A 15000-nucleotide genomic window follows, 5' to 3' on the forward strand; every position below is an offset into this window, starting at 1 on the left:
CCTCCTCCTCCTCCTCCTCCCTCCTCCTCCTCCTCCTCCTCCTCCTCCTCCTCTCCTCCCCCTCCTCCCCTCCCTCCTCCCTCCTCCTCCCTCCCCTCCTCCCTCCCCTCCCCTCCCCCTCCTCCTCCCTCCCCTCCTCCTCCTCCTCCTCCTCCTCCTCCTCCTCCTCCTCCTCCCCTCCTCCTCCTCCTCCTCCTCCTCCTCCTCCTCCTCCTCCTCCTCCTCCTCCTCCTCCTCCTCCTCCCTCCTCCCCTCCTCCTCCTCCTCCCCTCCCTCCCCTCCTCCCCCTCCTCCTCCATCACTCTCAAGACTAGTTGGAGACAGTGAGGCGCCACAAACTTGGTCTCACAGGAAGTCAAAGGAGGTCATTAAGGGGTCAGGGGGTCCTAGGAGGTCAAAAGAGGTCACAAGATTTCACTGGAGGTGACAAGAGGTCTCAGGAGGTCTAGAGGATACAGGAGGTCATCGGACGATAACAGGGGGTCATCAGAAGCCACAGGAGGTCATAAGAGAGGGTAAACAGGGGGTCATCTGAGGTTACAGGAGGTCATCAATGTGTAACAGGAGGCCGCAAGAGGTCTTAGGAGGTCACCGGGAGTCACAGGAGGTCATCCAGGGGATAACAACAGGTAATCAGAGGTCTCAGAAGGTCACAAGAAGTCTCAAGAGATCACAAGAGGCCATGGGAGGTCATCAGAGGCCACAGGAAGTCATCAGCACATAAACACTAGGTGGTCTTTTTGCTTCGTTAATGGTGTAATGAAGCCTCGGAGTTATAGAGTTAAACCAGCGGCCATTAAAGTCGGCGTGCTGTTTTTGTGTTAGTCAGTTCTCTGTCATCGTCTTCGTCTTTTTCCTCGTCCTCTTCGCTGTCTTCGTCAGTATCGTTGTCTTCATCTATGTCGTCTTCCTCGTCCTATTCGTCTTCCTTTTCGTCGTTGTCTTCGTCTTCGTCTTCTTGCTAGTCCTCTTCGCTGTCTTCATCTTCGTCGTTGTCTTCATCTATGTCGTCTTCCTCGTCCTATTCGTCTTCCTTTTCGTCGTTGTCTTCGTCTTCGTCTTCTTGCTAGTCCTCTTCGCCGTCTTCGTCAGTGTCGTTGTCTTCATCTATGTCGTCTTCCTCGTCCTCTTTGCCTTCCTTTTCGTTGTTGTCTTTATCTTCGTCGTCTTCCTCGTCTTCTTCGTCTTCTACTTCGTCGTTGTCTTTGTCGTCGTCATTTTCCTCACCATCACCACCATCACAACAAGTCACCATCACCACCAGACACCCATCATAACAAGTCACCATCACCACCAGACACCCATCATAACAAGTCGCCATCACCACCAGACACCCATCACAACAAGTCACCATCACCATCACAACAAGTCACCATCATCACCTGTACAGTATTATATCCCCTCAACCTTCCTTAATGAGGCAGCGAATTTTTCAAGGTGTCGCTGTAGTAAAGTTAAGCAGCTGACTTTTTCTATATATAAATCTATTTTTCCACGACTATATTTTATTTTACTTTTTTTTTACTTTTTTTTTTTTACACTCTCGGCGTCAAAAACTCGTCTCGAAGCTTTCATGTTGCATCAGCCGTCGGATAATTGGATGTGAAGGTGGGGTGGTGATGGTGGTGGTGGTGGTGAGTGATGGTGGTGGTAGTGAAGTGATGGTGGTAGTGAAGTGATGGTGATGGTAGAAGGAATAATGGGAATGGTTGGGGGTGGATGGTGGAGGTGAGGTGAAGTGAGGAGAGGGGGGAGGAACATGTAGGCTCCACTGAACAGTTCCATCAATTCACACGTTTCCCCATGAAGCATCCAGTTGTCTGTACCATGTCCTATTATCTCCCGTATGTCCTAATATAAGTCTCCCTATGTCCTAACACCTGTATCTTGCCCCCTAACACCCTATATGCCCTAACACCTCTACCTTATGTCCCTGCACAGATCGCGTGGATGAAGTCAGACACACAGACTCTCCTCAGCATCTCCAACACGATGATCTCCCGCAACTACCGCATCAGGGTGAGCCACAGCGACAACAGCACCTGGTTCCTGCACCTGGACACCGTGATCCTGGCTGACCGTGGCTACTACCTCTGTCAGATCAACACTGTCCCCCCTATCTCCAGGCAGGGTTATCTGGAGGTCGTAGGTGAGTGTTATCATAAAGTGGAGAGGGTTGGGGGGATAGGTGAGGGAGGGAGGATGTGGAAGGTATGGGGAGAAGAGGGTGGAGGAATGAGAAGAAGTGTGGAGGACTGGGGGATTGGGAAGAGGGTGGAGGAATGGGGAGATGGGGAGAGGATAGTAAAATGGGGGAGATTTTTGGGGGAAGAACGTACTAAGTCAGCCTCTAGCAATTGAGAGACGCACTGGATCTGTCCCAACATTGAGAGAGACAGAGAGAGAGATATGAGAAACGCAACCACACATAAGGAACACATGAGGGAAAAACCATGGATCTACCCCCCTCCCCCCACACCTCCCCCCTCCGCCTAGCTCCCCGGTGTTAAAATTACCATAAACACGAAAGAAACCGGGGCAGTAAACCTCACCCCCTCCCTTCATGATCTGCCCCGCCCCTCACCCCGTCTCGCCCCTCACTCTGCCCCACCCCTCACCTGCCCACCCCTCACCCGACCTCACCCCGCCACCGTCTCTCACCCCATTTCCCCCGCCCCTCCTCCCCAAGGGACCCCGGCCAATACGTCTCTAAATTGAAGTTCTGAACAGCGGGTGTTATGCTTGTGTTACTCCCCTCCCCCTCCCCTCCCCTCCCCTCCTCCTTCCCTCCCTCAAGCCCGTATTCCTCAAGGAGGGGGATCAACACACTCAAACCTCATAGATGTTAAATATTAACTCATCAACAAACTCACAACCTTAACTTAGTCTATATAGTTAAATTTTCAACACACTTACAACCTCGAGATAACTACCCTATTCTTTAGTTATGAACATACTAACAACCCAATGATAAAATAAGTTAAATTTATCAACACACACACACACACACACACACACACACACACACACACACACACACACACACTCACACACACACACACAACATAACCTTTCTATTGTTAAATTTCGTAAAAGTGATTCTTGTCTTGTTTTCCGGGTCCTCGGCAATCCTGAGTAAGCGTATTTTTTTGTGGTCCACCAAGAGATAGATGTGAGGAACTTTATTGCCTCGCCCCTCCTGCTGTGGTGTCACCCGTCCCACCACCATCACCTCCCGGGTCGTCTCCAGCGTGTTGTGTGTGGCAGGAGATGGGATGGTAGGGGGTGGGGGTGAAAATGTAACGGGGGGGGTTGAGATTTGACGGGGGTTGGAATATAATGGGGTGTTGGATTATGATGGGGGTTGGGATGGGACAGGAGGTTGTATGTAATGGAGTTTAGGGTGTCTTATGGTGGGAAGTATAATGATGTGGAAAAGGGATTAAGATTTTATGAGGTGGAAAGATTATGGGGATAGGAATGTGATGGGGGTCCAAATTTTACAGGAGTTGGTATATTATGAGTGTCTGGATTTTATAGAAGGTTGGAATGCTATGGGGGCTTGAATTTTATGCGTGAAGTTATTTTACAGGGGTTGGAACGTTATGGGGGTTAAAATGTTACTCGGGGGTTAAAATATGATGGGGGTCAAAATATGATGGGGGTCAAAATATGATGGGGGTCAAAATATCATGGGGTTCAAAATATCACGGGGGTCAAAATGTCACGGGGTCCAAAATATCACGGGGGTCAAAATATCACGGGGGTCAAAATATCACGGGGGTCAAAATATCAATGGGGTCAAAATATCACGGGGGTCAAAATATCACAACGTTAAACATATCACAAGGTCAAAATATAACGAGGGTTGAAGTAATGCGGCTCTCAGTGTCCTGAAGATGTTGCATGTGTGATCTTGTATTTATGTATGTATGTATGTGTATTTGTGTATGTTCTTACTACTGCATAATATATATCACTCTGCCATCCACCTGCCCTCCCTCCCTCCGTCCTTCCCTCCTTCCCTCCCTCTCTACCTCCTTCCCTCCCTCTGTCCCTCCATTACTTACATCCTCCTCCCTCCTTCCCTCCGTCCTTCCCTCCTTCCCTCCCTCTCTACCTCCTTCCCTCCCTCTGTCCCTCCATTACTTACATCCTCCTCCCTCCTTCCCTCTCTCCCTCCCTCCCTCCCTCCTCAAGTAATGCAAACTCATGGTATGAATAATTGAGGCAAAAGAGGGTTCTGGTGTGAGGGAGGGAGGGTGAATGGAGGAATGTGAAAGGAAAAAGGATCCTGAAAGGAGGGAGAGAGGGGAAGTCTATGGAAGGGAGAGGGAGAGGAGAAGAGCAAGGGAGGAGAAGAAGGGGAAGGGAAGGGAAAAATTACAGGGAGGAAGAAGGGAGGAGGAGAGGCTGCCACGAGGGAGGGAGGAAGGGAGGGAGGGAGGGACGAGGGGAGGGAGGGAGGGAGGGAGAGTACGGGGAGAAGAAGGAGGGAGGAGAGAGTACGGGGAAGGAAGAAGGGAGGGAGGAGGAGGGAGGGAGGAGGGAGGGAGGGAGGGAGGGAGGAGAGTGCAGGGGGAGGGAAGAAGGGAGGGAGGGAGAATTGCAGGGGAGAGGGAGGAAGGGAGGGAGGGAGGGAGAGTACAGGGGAGGGAAGAAGGGGAGGGAGGAGAGTGCAGGGGGGAGGAGGGAGGGAGGGAGGGAGGGAGGGAGGGAGGGAGAGTGCAGAAGGGGAGGGAGGGAGGGAGGGAGGGAGGGAGGCCTTCACTAAGCATTACCAGACGAAAGAGTACATGAATTATTACAAACTCTCGCCTTAAAGGGAGAACTTTCGTTACCTTTGCAAACTGATGTGTAGCTGTCCCTCTTTACACTGTACCGTACCGCCTTAGTTATGCTGTACCGTACCGCCTTAGTTATGCTGTACCGTACCGCCTTACTTATGCTGTACCGTACCGCCTTAGTTATGCTGTACCATCGCCCCTTTCCTCCCTAACCTTCCCTAACCTTCCCTTCCCTAACCAAACCTAACCTATCCTAATCTAAATGCTACCTAACCTAATCTTCCCTAACCTAACCTAACCTAATCTTCCCTAACCTAACCTTCCCTAACCTAATCTTCCCTAACCTAATCTTCCCTAACCTAACCTAACCTAACCTAATCTTCCCTAACCTAATCTTCCCTAACCTAACCTTCCCTAACCTAACCTTCCCTAACCTAACCTTCCCTAACCTAACCTTCCCTAACCCTTACCTTCCCTAACCTAACCTAACCTTCCCTAACCTAACTTCTTCCTAACCTAACCTAACCTTCCTAACCTAGCCTTCCCTAACCTAACCTAACCTTCCCTAACCTAACCTAACCTTCCCTAACCTAACCTAAACACAACCTTGGCAAGACTTAATCTAATCGAACTTAAATTGATGAAAACCTAAACGAATTTAACTGAGTGTTATCTAAGTTTACCTTGTGTCCAGTTAGTTGTCCGTCTCTCTATATTTTTAGACAGACAGACAGGCAGGCAGACAGACAGACAGACAGGCAGACAGAGACATAATGTAAAAGGTATACAATTGTTTTTTATATACATAATATAAGATGAAAACCTTTTAGCTACACATCTACCAAATGACTGCTGCTAGTTGTGTGTGTGAGAGAGAGAGAGAGAGAGAGAGAGAGAGAGAGAGAGAGAGAAGAATCACACACACACACACACACACACACGGTTTCGCTCGCAAAAGAAAAAGAATATTTTATTGCGCCAATTTCTCAGCGCGTGTGTGTGTGTGTGTGTGTGTGTGTGTGTGTGTGTGTGTGTGTGTGTGTGTGTGTGTGTGTGTGTGTGTGAGATGGCTGTTGTTTTTGTATGTTGTTTTCGTTGTTGATTGATTCTGTGTGTGTGTGTAATGTTGTTGGCTGTGTGTGTGTATGCATATTTTATTCTTAACTGTGTTTATGTATGCGAGTCCTAACCTAACCAAACCATCTCATCTGCCCCCCCTCCCCCCTTCTACAGTGCCGCCTAATATCCTGGACGAGGAGACAAGTACAGACGTAGAAGTACAAGAGGATGACCAGGCGGTGTTACGGTGTGGTGCTGAGGGTTACCCAGCCCCTGAGATCCGCTTCAAGAGAGAGGACGGCGTTGGGATTCGCTATGCCGCCAATGGTATCAGCGGTGCCGTAGGTAAGTGCCATATTAATTAATACCTGTCACTTTGTTTGTTGTTGTTGTTTGTTTTTGTTGTCGGTGAAGAGAAGGAGGGAAATGTTGTCATGGCTACTCTGATGATATATAAATTATTCCCTTGATTATATTATTGGTTTTTTTCTTCATAATATACAGGTATACAAATCATTACTTGTATTATATTTTTCGTTGTTATTTATCTTGTGTGTGTGGGACGGAAAGGTTTGATGTTGTTATTATTATATTCAACTAAGTCATAACAAAAGTAGATTACCTGAGTTTTCAAGTTACAGGTATGAACAGTTTGAGAATAACATGTTAGATTTTTCTCGAGTCGCTTGATTACGTTTGGCGGCTATTAATTGGAGTTGTGGATGGTTGTGAAAGCAATAATTTTATATATGTAATGTTTTAATGTGAAGTTATAGAGAGAGATTCTGAGGCGTTATTATTATTGTTATTATTATTAATTCTCGAGAAAGACCAACAAGGTGCAATAAGCAGTCACTAACAGGTAGATGGGTGTGCTGTTTTATCGACGTTGTAGAGGTGAGAGATCAAATCAGTGAGAAGGAGAAACACAATACTGCATATGTTGGCGTATACAGGCACCTATGATTTGAGAGAGAGAGAGAGAGAGATTTACACCTTCAATACACCCTGCTTCCCATCCTCCCTTTCCCTTCCCCCCCTTCACTAAATCCACACCCCTTCCCACCCTCCTTCCACGACCACCCCCTCCTTTCCTCATACCACAGTCCACAACAGCATCCCAGATAATATTCAGAGCAGTATTGTTGGCGTGGGTTAGGTATTTCACTTGGCCCGTGTTGCTTGTGTGGATGTCATTAATCAGTCGTTTCTTTGCCGCCGCACTCCGCCACGCTGGGGAAAAATGGGTGAAGACGCGTGACAAAAACGACAGGTAGCGAACTAATGATCTGAGCCTGAGGTGATGTGGTGGGTGGTAGAGAGAGAGAGAGAGAGAGAGAGAGAGAGAGAGAGAGAGAGAGAGAGAGAGAGAGAGAGAAGGAGAGAAGGAGGTAGAGAGATTGGGTGGAAAGACAAAGAGAGGGGTGTGAATAGAGAGACAGAGAGAAAGGTGGAAAAATTAGAGAAGGATTTGGAGGGATGGAAAAATGAAGAAAGGGAGGAGGATATATGTAAACCCCTCCAAATTGAACACTTCCAAACTGAACACCCAGTTGAACACCTCCAAACTAATCATCTCTATACTGAACACTTAATGGAAAGACTCCAAACTGAACATCCAGTTGAACACCTCCAATCTAAACATCTCTACACTGAACACCTCCAAACTGAACACCTCCAAATTGAACAGTTGAACACCTCATTAAACACCACCAAACTGAACACCCAATGGAACGACTCTAAACTGAACATCCATTTGAACGACTCCACATTGAACACCTCCATACTGAACATCTCCAAACTGAACACCTCCAAATTGAACACCTGCACATTGAACATCCAATTGAACACCCTCATCTCAACCCTACACAGAGGAAAGAACGCGCCAAATGTAATTACACTCCCAAAGCTACATCACACGCACACAAAAACCTTCAAGTGTACCTGATAGATTACATTATTATATTTAAAAAAAAAATCCCTTTAGTTAGCGTTTCACCTGTAATTACCTGTTCAATAATGAAAAAAAATAACACCGATGTATATATTGTATAATGGCTCTGACATATTGTATAATGTAAAGTGACTTTGATATATACCGTATAATGTAAAATAGCAAAAAAATATGTACCGTATAATGTACAGCAGAATAGCGTTGAAATATACTGTATAATGTAGAATAGCGTTGAAAAGTATACCGTATAATGTAGAATAACGTTGAAATATATACCTTATAATGTAAAATAGCGTTGAAATATATACCGTATAATGTAGAATAGCGCTGAAATATATACCGTATAATGTGTACATATTTAATACAATCCATTGGTAGATGAAAGAAAATGGGTGCCTTTGTGGTGGGTGACTGTATTAAACTCTGGTGTTGTCGCTTCTCTCGCTCTTCTTTTGAGTTGGATGAAAGAGAATTTATGAAGAACTCTTAAAAGACTAAATTGGTTTGTGAAATATTTAGCATGTCGAATTGTGTTTTAAATGAAGGTATAGTCTGTGTAGTGTGTGTGTATGTGTGTGTGTGTGTGTGTGTGTGTGTGTGTGTGTGTGTGTGTGTGTGTGTGTGTGTGTGTGTGTGTGTGTGTGTGTGTGTAGATCAATATTACAAAAATCACTATAAAGATCACCATTTATATCATAGGTGAATTATAAGGAATGGATAGGTGGCTTCATTATAGCATTATATTGAGATTATATTAAGTGGTCCTGGTTTCTTAATTTCGTCTTTTGTTTCTGCTATAATTAAGGAAGTATTTGTGATCATACAGTCAGAAAAACAATACATTAAGATTTCATACCCCTCCAAGATGTCATACCCCTCCAAGACGTCATACCCCTCCAAGATGTCATACCCCTCCAAAATGTCATACCCCTCCAAGATGTCATACCCCTCCAAGACGTCATACCCCTCCAAAATGTCATACCCCTCCAAGATGTCATACCCCTCCAAGATGTCATACCCCTCCAAGATGTCATACCCCTCCAAGATGTCATCCCCCTCCAAAATGGCACACCACTAAGATGTCACACCACCCAAGATGTCACACCACCCAAGATGTCACGCCACCCAAGATATCACACCACCCAAGATGTCACGCCACCCAAGATGTCACAACACCAAGATGTCATATCCCTCCAAAATGTGACACCCCCAAAGATCTGACACCAAGATGCCACACTACACCACACCAAGAAACCACACCACACCACACCACACCACACCACACCACACCACACCACACCAAGACATCACACCACACCACACTACACTATTAACTTCCCATAGATAGAAAAAAAATTAATGATTGCCTCTGACACTCGCCTGCCATAGCCTCTCTTACCTGTAGTGTATTTCCTGAAGCAAAATAAATGATCCGTGAGTCTCTCTGTTGGTCGCCCGTCATATTGTCAAAGGAACTGTATATATGTGTGTGTGTGTCTTTAGGATATTTTAAGACGGGATCAGGGAGCGAGGTCCTTAATGGGATAGAAGACAAGTTATGTAATGATATGTAACCTGATTTGACCTGATTTGACCTGACCTGACCTGACCTGACCTCCATCTCCTCCCATCCCATGTCTCCATTTTATCCCCCCTTTCCCCCCATAAGAGAGGAAAGATTAGACACCAGTTCGAATTCTTCCGTCACTTGTTTGTTATTTTTCGTGAGAGAGAGAGAGAGAGAGAGAGAGTGAGAGAGAGAGAGAGGGGGAGATTAAGACACAGGAGAAAAGTTGACAGAGAAAGGTGGGGGAGGGGGGAGGGGGGGATCAAACAGCCCAGCCGGCGACCTCTGGCAACTGACTGCATCAGCGTCCCCGGTTACCATGACAACCAGCTTCCTACACTAGATGCTTCCCCCCTGGAACAAAGCCAGTCAACCCCTTCCATCTCCTGGTCCTTATCCACACCTTTCATCCACATCCACACCCTCCCCTTCACATCCACACCCTCCCCTTCACACCCTCCCCTCCATAACCTTCCTTCCACAGCCATCCTTCACCTCCGTCATTCCCTCCTTCCCTTCCACATCCTCCTTCCCTTCCACATCCTCCTTCCCTTCCACATCCTCCTTCCCTTCCACATCCTCCTTCCCACTTCCACTCACATCCTCCTACATCTACATCATGATACCCACTTTAGACAGACAGAGAGACAGACAGACAGACAGAGACAGATAGGTACATGGGGTATTGAGAGGGAGAGACAGAGAAAGAGATATAAAAGAGACAGATAGATAGAGAAAAAACAGACAGACATAGATAGAAAGATACCACCCGTCCCTATTAACACCTGTTGTGCCGTCTTAAGGGAAAGAATAAAAGGTGTTTGTAAGGAGAACAAACCCTCGACTTTGAAAGACCTATTGTGGGTCTTCGCGGTGGTTGTTTATATATCTCTCTCTCTCTCTCTCTCTCTCTCCTATTCTGACCTCTCCTCCTTCCCCCCCTTACTCCATCCCCACCTCTCCCAATCTCCTCCATTCCACCTTGCCAACCTCCCCACCCACATACCTGGTCTCACCATAGCCTTCATTCCCTTCCTCTTCCTCCACCACCCAGTGACATAGTGCCACCCTCCGCTGGCTTCCTGATGCTGTCGTAAGTTTTCAGCCTGGTAGGGGGGGCGCGGTGGAGAGGAGGGGGAGCGCGGTGGAGAGAGGGAGGGGGGGAGCGCGGTGGAGGGAGAGAGAGGAGGGGGCGCGGTGGAGAGAGGGAGGGGGGGGAGCCTCAACCTGCTTCTATTTTACGATCGTTTCAGAATTCCGGTATCTTGAGGGGATTAAAATCTATCGTAAGTATTGTCTGAGGAATCACGTACAGATGGGTGATTGAGACAGACAGACAGACAGGAAGAGAGACAGACAGAAGGTGAATGAGAGAGACAGGTAGACAATTAGACAGAGGGCGAATGAGAGATAGATAAATATATAGGAAAGTGGAATGGAAGTAAGGAAGTAAAAGAGAAGAGGAGGTAAGTGACATCGGCAAGAGGAAGGGAGAATCGTCTGAAGGAAGGAGGAGGAGGAGGAGTAGGAGGAGGAGGTCGTTGAGTTAAGGAGGTCGTGAGATCTAAGGTGTCACGGGGGGTCGTCAGCAAGGAGGCGTCGTCAGGAGGGGGTCGTGAGGACTTTGGGTGTCAGGAGAGGGTCGTCAGGTGGGGCAAGCTGAGTGACGTGGTGGTTTACGACCCTCATGGGGGGGGTGTGGGTGGGGGGCAGGATTGAAGCGAGGAGGTGGGAGTAATTCTCTCTCTCTCTCTCTTCCTTCCTCCTCCCTCCTCTTCCTTCCCACCCACACCCATCCCCCAAATCTCCATCCCTGCATCATAACCCCGTCCCAGGCTATCCCACACCCCCATCCCACCCTCCCACACCCCCACCCCACCCTCCCACACCCCTACCCTACCCTCCCACACCCCCATTCCACTATCCCAAAGCTCTAGCCGTGTCTGCTAGTGATTGAGGTGTTTAGTTTATACACACACAGAAAAAGTAACAGTCGTGGGTCAATGGCTCCCTTGTGACGCCTGGTGGAAAAGTTAGGCGGGTGAAAGGGACGTGACGATGGGAAGGGAAAGATGGGGAGGATGTGAAGGGTGGGATAGGAGGAGCATGGGAGGGGAAAGAAGGATAGGAAAGGAGAGGAGAGGAAGAGGTAGGGTAGGATGAGAGAGGAAGAGAGGTGAGAAGTAAAATAAGGAAGAGATGTAAAATGAATTGGAAGGAAAGTAGGAGGAAGGAAGGAGATATGGAAGGAGAATTAGGGAGGAGGAGAGAGGAATAAAAAGGGATGGAAGGGAGAGGGATGGAAGGGAAAAGGAAGGCTGAAGGAAAGGTGGAGGAACGAATGTAGCCAACTGTGAATTCAGAGACCAGAGAGAGAGAGAGAGACAGGTAAAAAGAGACAGAGAGACAGTGGTACAGAGAGACAGAGAGACGGTGGTAAAGATAGACAGGTAAGAGAGACAGGGAGATACAGAGTCAAGTAGGAGAAAAAGAATTATGAACTTGGTAAGAAGGGGGAACGAAGTTAGGAAGTAATTGTGGTGTGCAGGGAAGAGAGAGAGAGAGAGAGAGAGAGAGAGAGAGAGAGAGAGAGAGAGGAGAGAGAGAGAGGAGAGAGAGAGGAGAGGAATTAGGAAGAAGGAGCAGATATTATTATTATTATTATTATTATCATTATTATTATCATTATCATCATTACATAACCCTTAGTATAAACACAACCTCTACATAAACATTATATCCGGGTAGTGTTGTTAAATATCTCAATAAACAAACATTAGGCGCCATGTTTATAAACACACTAAAGTCAATTTAAATATAGATTATCTGAATTACACAATACAATGGGCGCATTTATTTTTCTCTGTTCGTATTAGCTAAGGGAGAGAGAGAGAGAGAGAGAGAGAGAGAGAGAGAGAGAGAGAGAGAGAGAGAGAGAGATAATCGCCATCCTAATTCTGAGTAACCAAATAATCAATGATAATCACTAGGCAATTTCTAGACACTCAAATAATTTTTAATTATCGCTCACAACTCCGAAAGAATTCATGATAACCGCACATTAACCCACATAATCCCTGATAATCGCATACGACAACCATATAATCCTTCATAATCGAACATTAAACCCAAATAATCATGATAATCGCACATTAAACCCAAATAATCCTTGATAATCGCATACGACAACCATATAATCCTTCATAATCGAACATTAAACCCAAATAATCCTTGATAATCGCATACGACAACCATATAATCCTTCATAATCGCTCATTAAACCCAAATAATCCTTGATAATCGCAGGAAGGAAATGAACCGCTAGTCATGAGTAAAAAATAGAATGACGTTTTAGAATTTAAATGTGATTCCGTTCTTAGCTGTTACCCCATTAGCTTCTGTTGTGAATGGTATTTTAATCTGTTAGCCTCTGTTAACGTTATTTACTCTGTTATCTTCTGTTATTAATGGTATTTTTCTGTTAACTTCTATTGCCAACCATATTTCCTGTTGTCTTCACCGTTGTTATGGTCTTGTAAACATAATAGGTTCCAAGATACTGTTGAATGGTTGAGGTAAAGAGCATGTCTCACCTCTCTAGGCTCCCTCACCTCTCTAGGCTCCCTCATCTATCTTGGCTCCCTCACCTCACTAGGCTCCCTCACCTCACTAGGCTCCCTCACCTCACTAGGCTCCCTCACCTCACTAGGCTCCCTCATCTATCTAGGCTCCCTCACCTCACTAGGCTCCCTCACCTCACTAGGCTCCCTCACCTCACTAGGCTCCCTCACCTCTCTGGGCTCCCTCACCTCTCTAGGCTCCCTCATCTATCTAGGCTCCCTCACCTCTCTTGACTCCCTCACCTCGCTAGGCTCCGTCACCTCACTAGGCTCCCTCACCTCTCTAGGCTCCCTCACCTCTCTAGGCTCCCTCAGGTTCAAATCTCACCTGAAGATTTAAGTAATTATTCTAACGCTACCTGGGGGGCTTAGGTTAGGTTAGGTTAGGTCAGGTCAGGTCAGGTCATGGTAGTAATAGCTTTGGTTAGATTATAGGTTAGATTAAATCAAGATTTCATTAAATTTACATCAAAATATATTAATCTTCAGGTAAATTATCATTTTTTTACACAGATTCAATAAAAAAAAATATCAACATCGCTTTTGATATTTTTTTCCTTCAAATAAAAACCCGGACCATATGTTGAGTATATGAAGCAATATTTCGTACCACTTTCATTAACAGCGGTCTGTTTCCATTACATGTTTTAATTACAAAAGCTGGCGTAGAGTGTCTGCTGCTCCTGTTGTTGTTGTTGTTGTTGTTACATTAATTTTACGGTGATTATTAACAACCCTCGTGTGACGTCATAAGGTGGGTGGGTGTGGTCTCTGAGTGATGATGTAATTATTCGTAAATGTGTGTGTGTGTGTGTGTGTGTGTGTGTGTGTGTGTGTGTGTTTTAGGTTGTATATGAGAATTATTTATAGGTATATGTTGGGTTATTGGATTTGAGAACACACACACACACACACACACACACACACACACACACACACACACACACACACACACACACACACACTTATCCTTCTTTTAAAACATACAAGTTAGTAAATTAATAAAGGCCTTGTCACTCGGTATAGAGAAGAGAGCGGCGGGGCGAAGCATCGGTGTTTCATTAATGCAGGTAAGTTTTATTTACAGATCCTTCAGGTGTGACGACTCGAGCCAAACACATTATTGAAATTTTATTGTCTTATGAGTGCGTCAGAGTGTGTGTTTGGGAGGAATGGGGAGTGCTTGTTTGTGTGTGTTTGGGAGGGTGGGGAGTGTTTGGTGTGTGTGTGTGTGTGTGATCAGTGGGTCTGATTGGCATAATTATCACAAACATACACCCTAAGCTCTGATTGCCTTTAAGTGGACAAAATTTCCTGGTGGGTGATTGGTTTGGACATATATGGAGGAAAGTATTGGTGGCAGGGGTGATGTCAGCCGTAGGGGGGGGGCGATGTTGGCAGGGGTGATGTCAAAATGTAGGGCGACAATAAGAGGTGATGTCAGCTGTAGGGGGGGCGATGTTGGCATGGGTGATGTCAAATGTAGGAGGATGCCGTTGGCAGGTGATGCTGCAGGGGGGGCGATGTTGGCAGGTGATGGGCGATAGGGAGGGGGGGAGGGATGTTTACAGGGATGATGTCAGTGATGGGCGGAAGATAAGAGGTGATGTCAGCAATAGAGGGCGATGGGCCGTAGGGACGATAGTGGATGCGATAGTGGCAGGGGTGATATCATCGGTGGGAGAGGGGGACGGTAGAGGATAGAGGGTGGTAGTGGGGCGGCGGAGGGTGGCAAAGGGGGCGGCAGTCTCTAGTGGTAACGCAGGTGCCACGGTTGGACAAATGACTAAATGGCAGTGTGGTGGTGGTGTTTTTTTTTTCCGGAGGCTGTGTTGCGGCGCTGACCTCTTGGGAAATCAGGTAAAGGTATTCCCCCATGATTATTTTTACTGTCCACCATGACGGCTCATTCTCCCGTTATGACACGTCGCAAAAATGTAAATACGGTGACATCTGATACGGCGCTGAGGTCATGGTTTATATTGGAGCGCTTTAGATGGTTTAAATTAGCGC

General features: G+C 46.5%; 1 protein-coding gene across 1 annotated transcript in view; it reads left to right on the forward strand.

Annotated features, from left to right (window-relative positions):
• The window catches only part of LOC121866203 (lachesin-like), a 46738-nt gene that overhangs the window by 13456 nt on the left and 18282 nt on the right, over window positions 1–15000 (forward strand). The window contains exons 3-4 of the mRNA XM_042365809.1: window positions 1942–2149; window positions 6021–6191. Of these exons, the coding sequence (XP_042221743.1) occupies window positions 1942–2149; window positions 6021–6191 (379 nt within the window). The remainder of the gene's footprint in view (window positions 1–1941; window positions 2150–6020; window positions 6192–15000) is intronic.

The sequence above is a fragment of the Homarus americanus genome, unplaced genomic scaffold (assembly GCF_018991925.1).
Source record: "Homarus americanus isolate GMGI-L3 unplaced genomic scaffold, GMGI_Hamer_2.0 scaffold18789, whole genome shotgun sequence".
NCBI lineage: Eukaryota > Metazoa > Arthropoda > Malacostraca > Decapoda > Nephropidae > Homarus > Homarus americanus.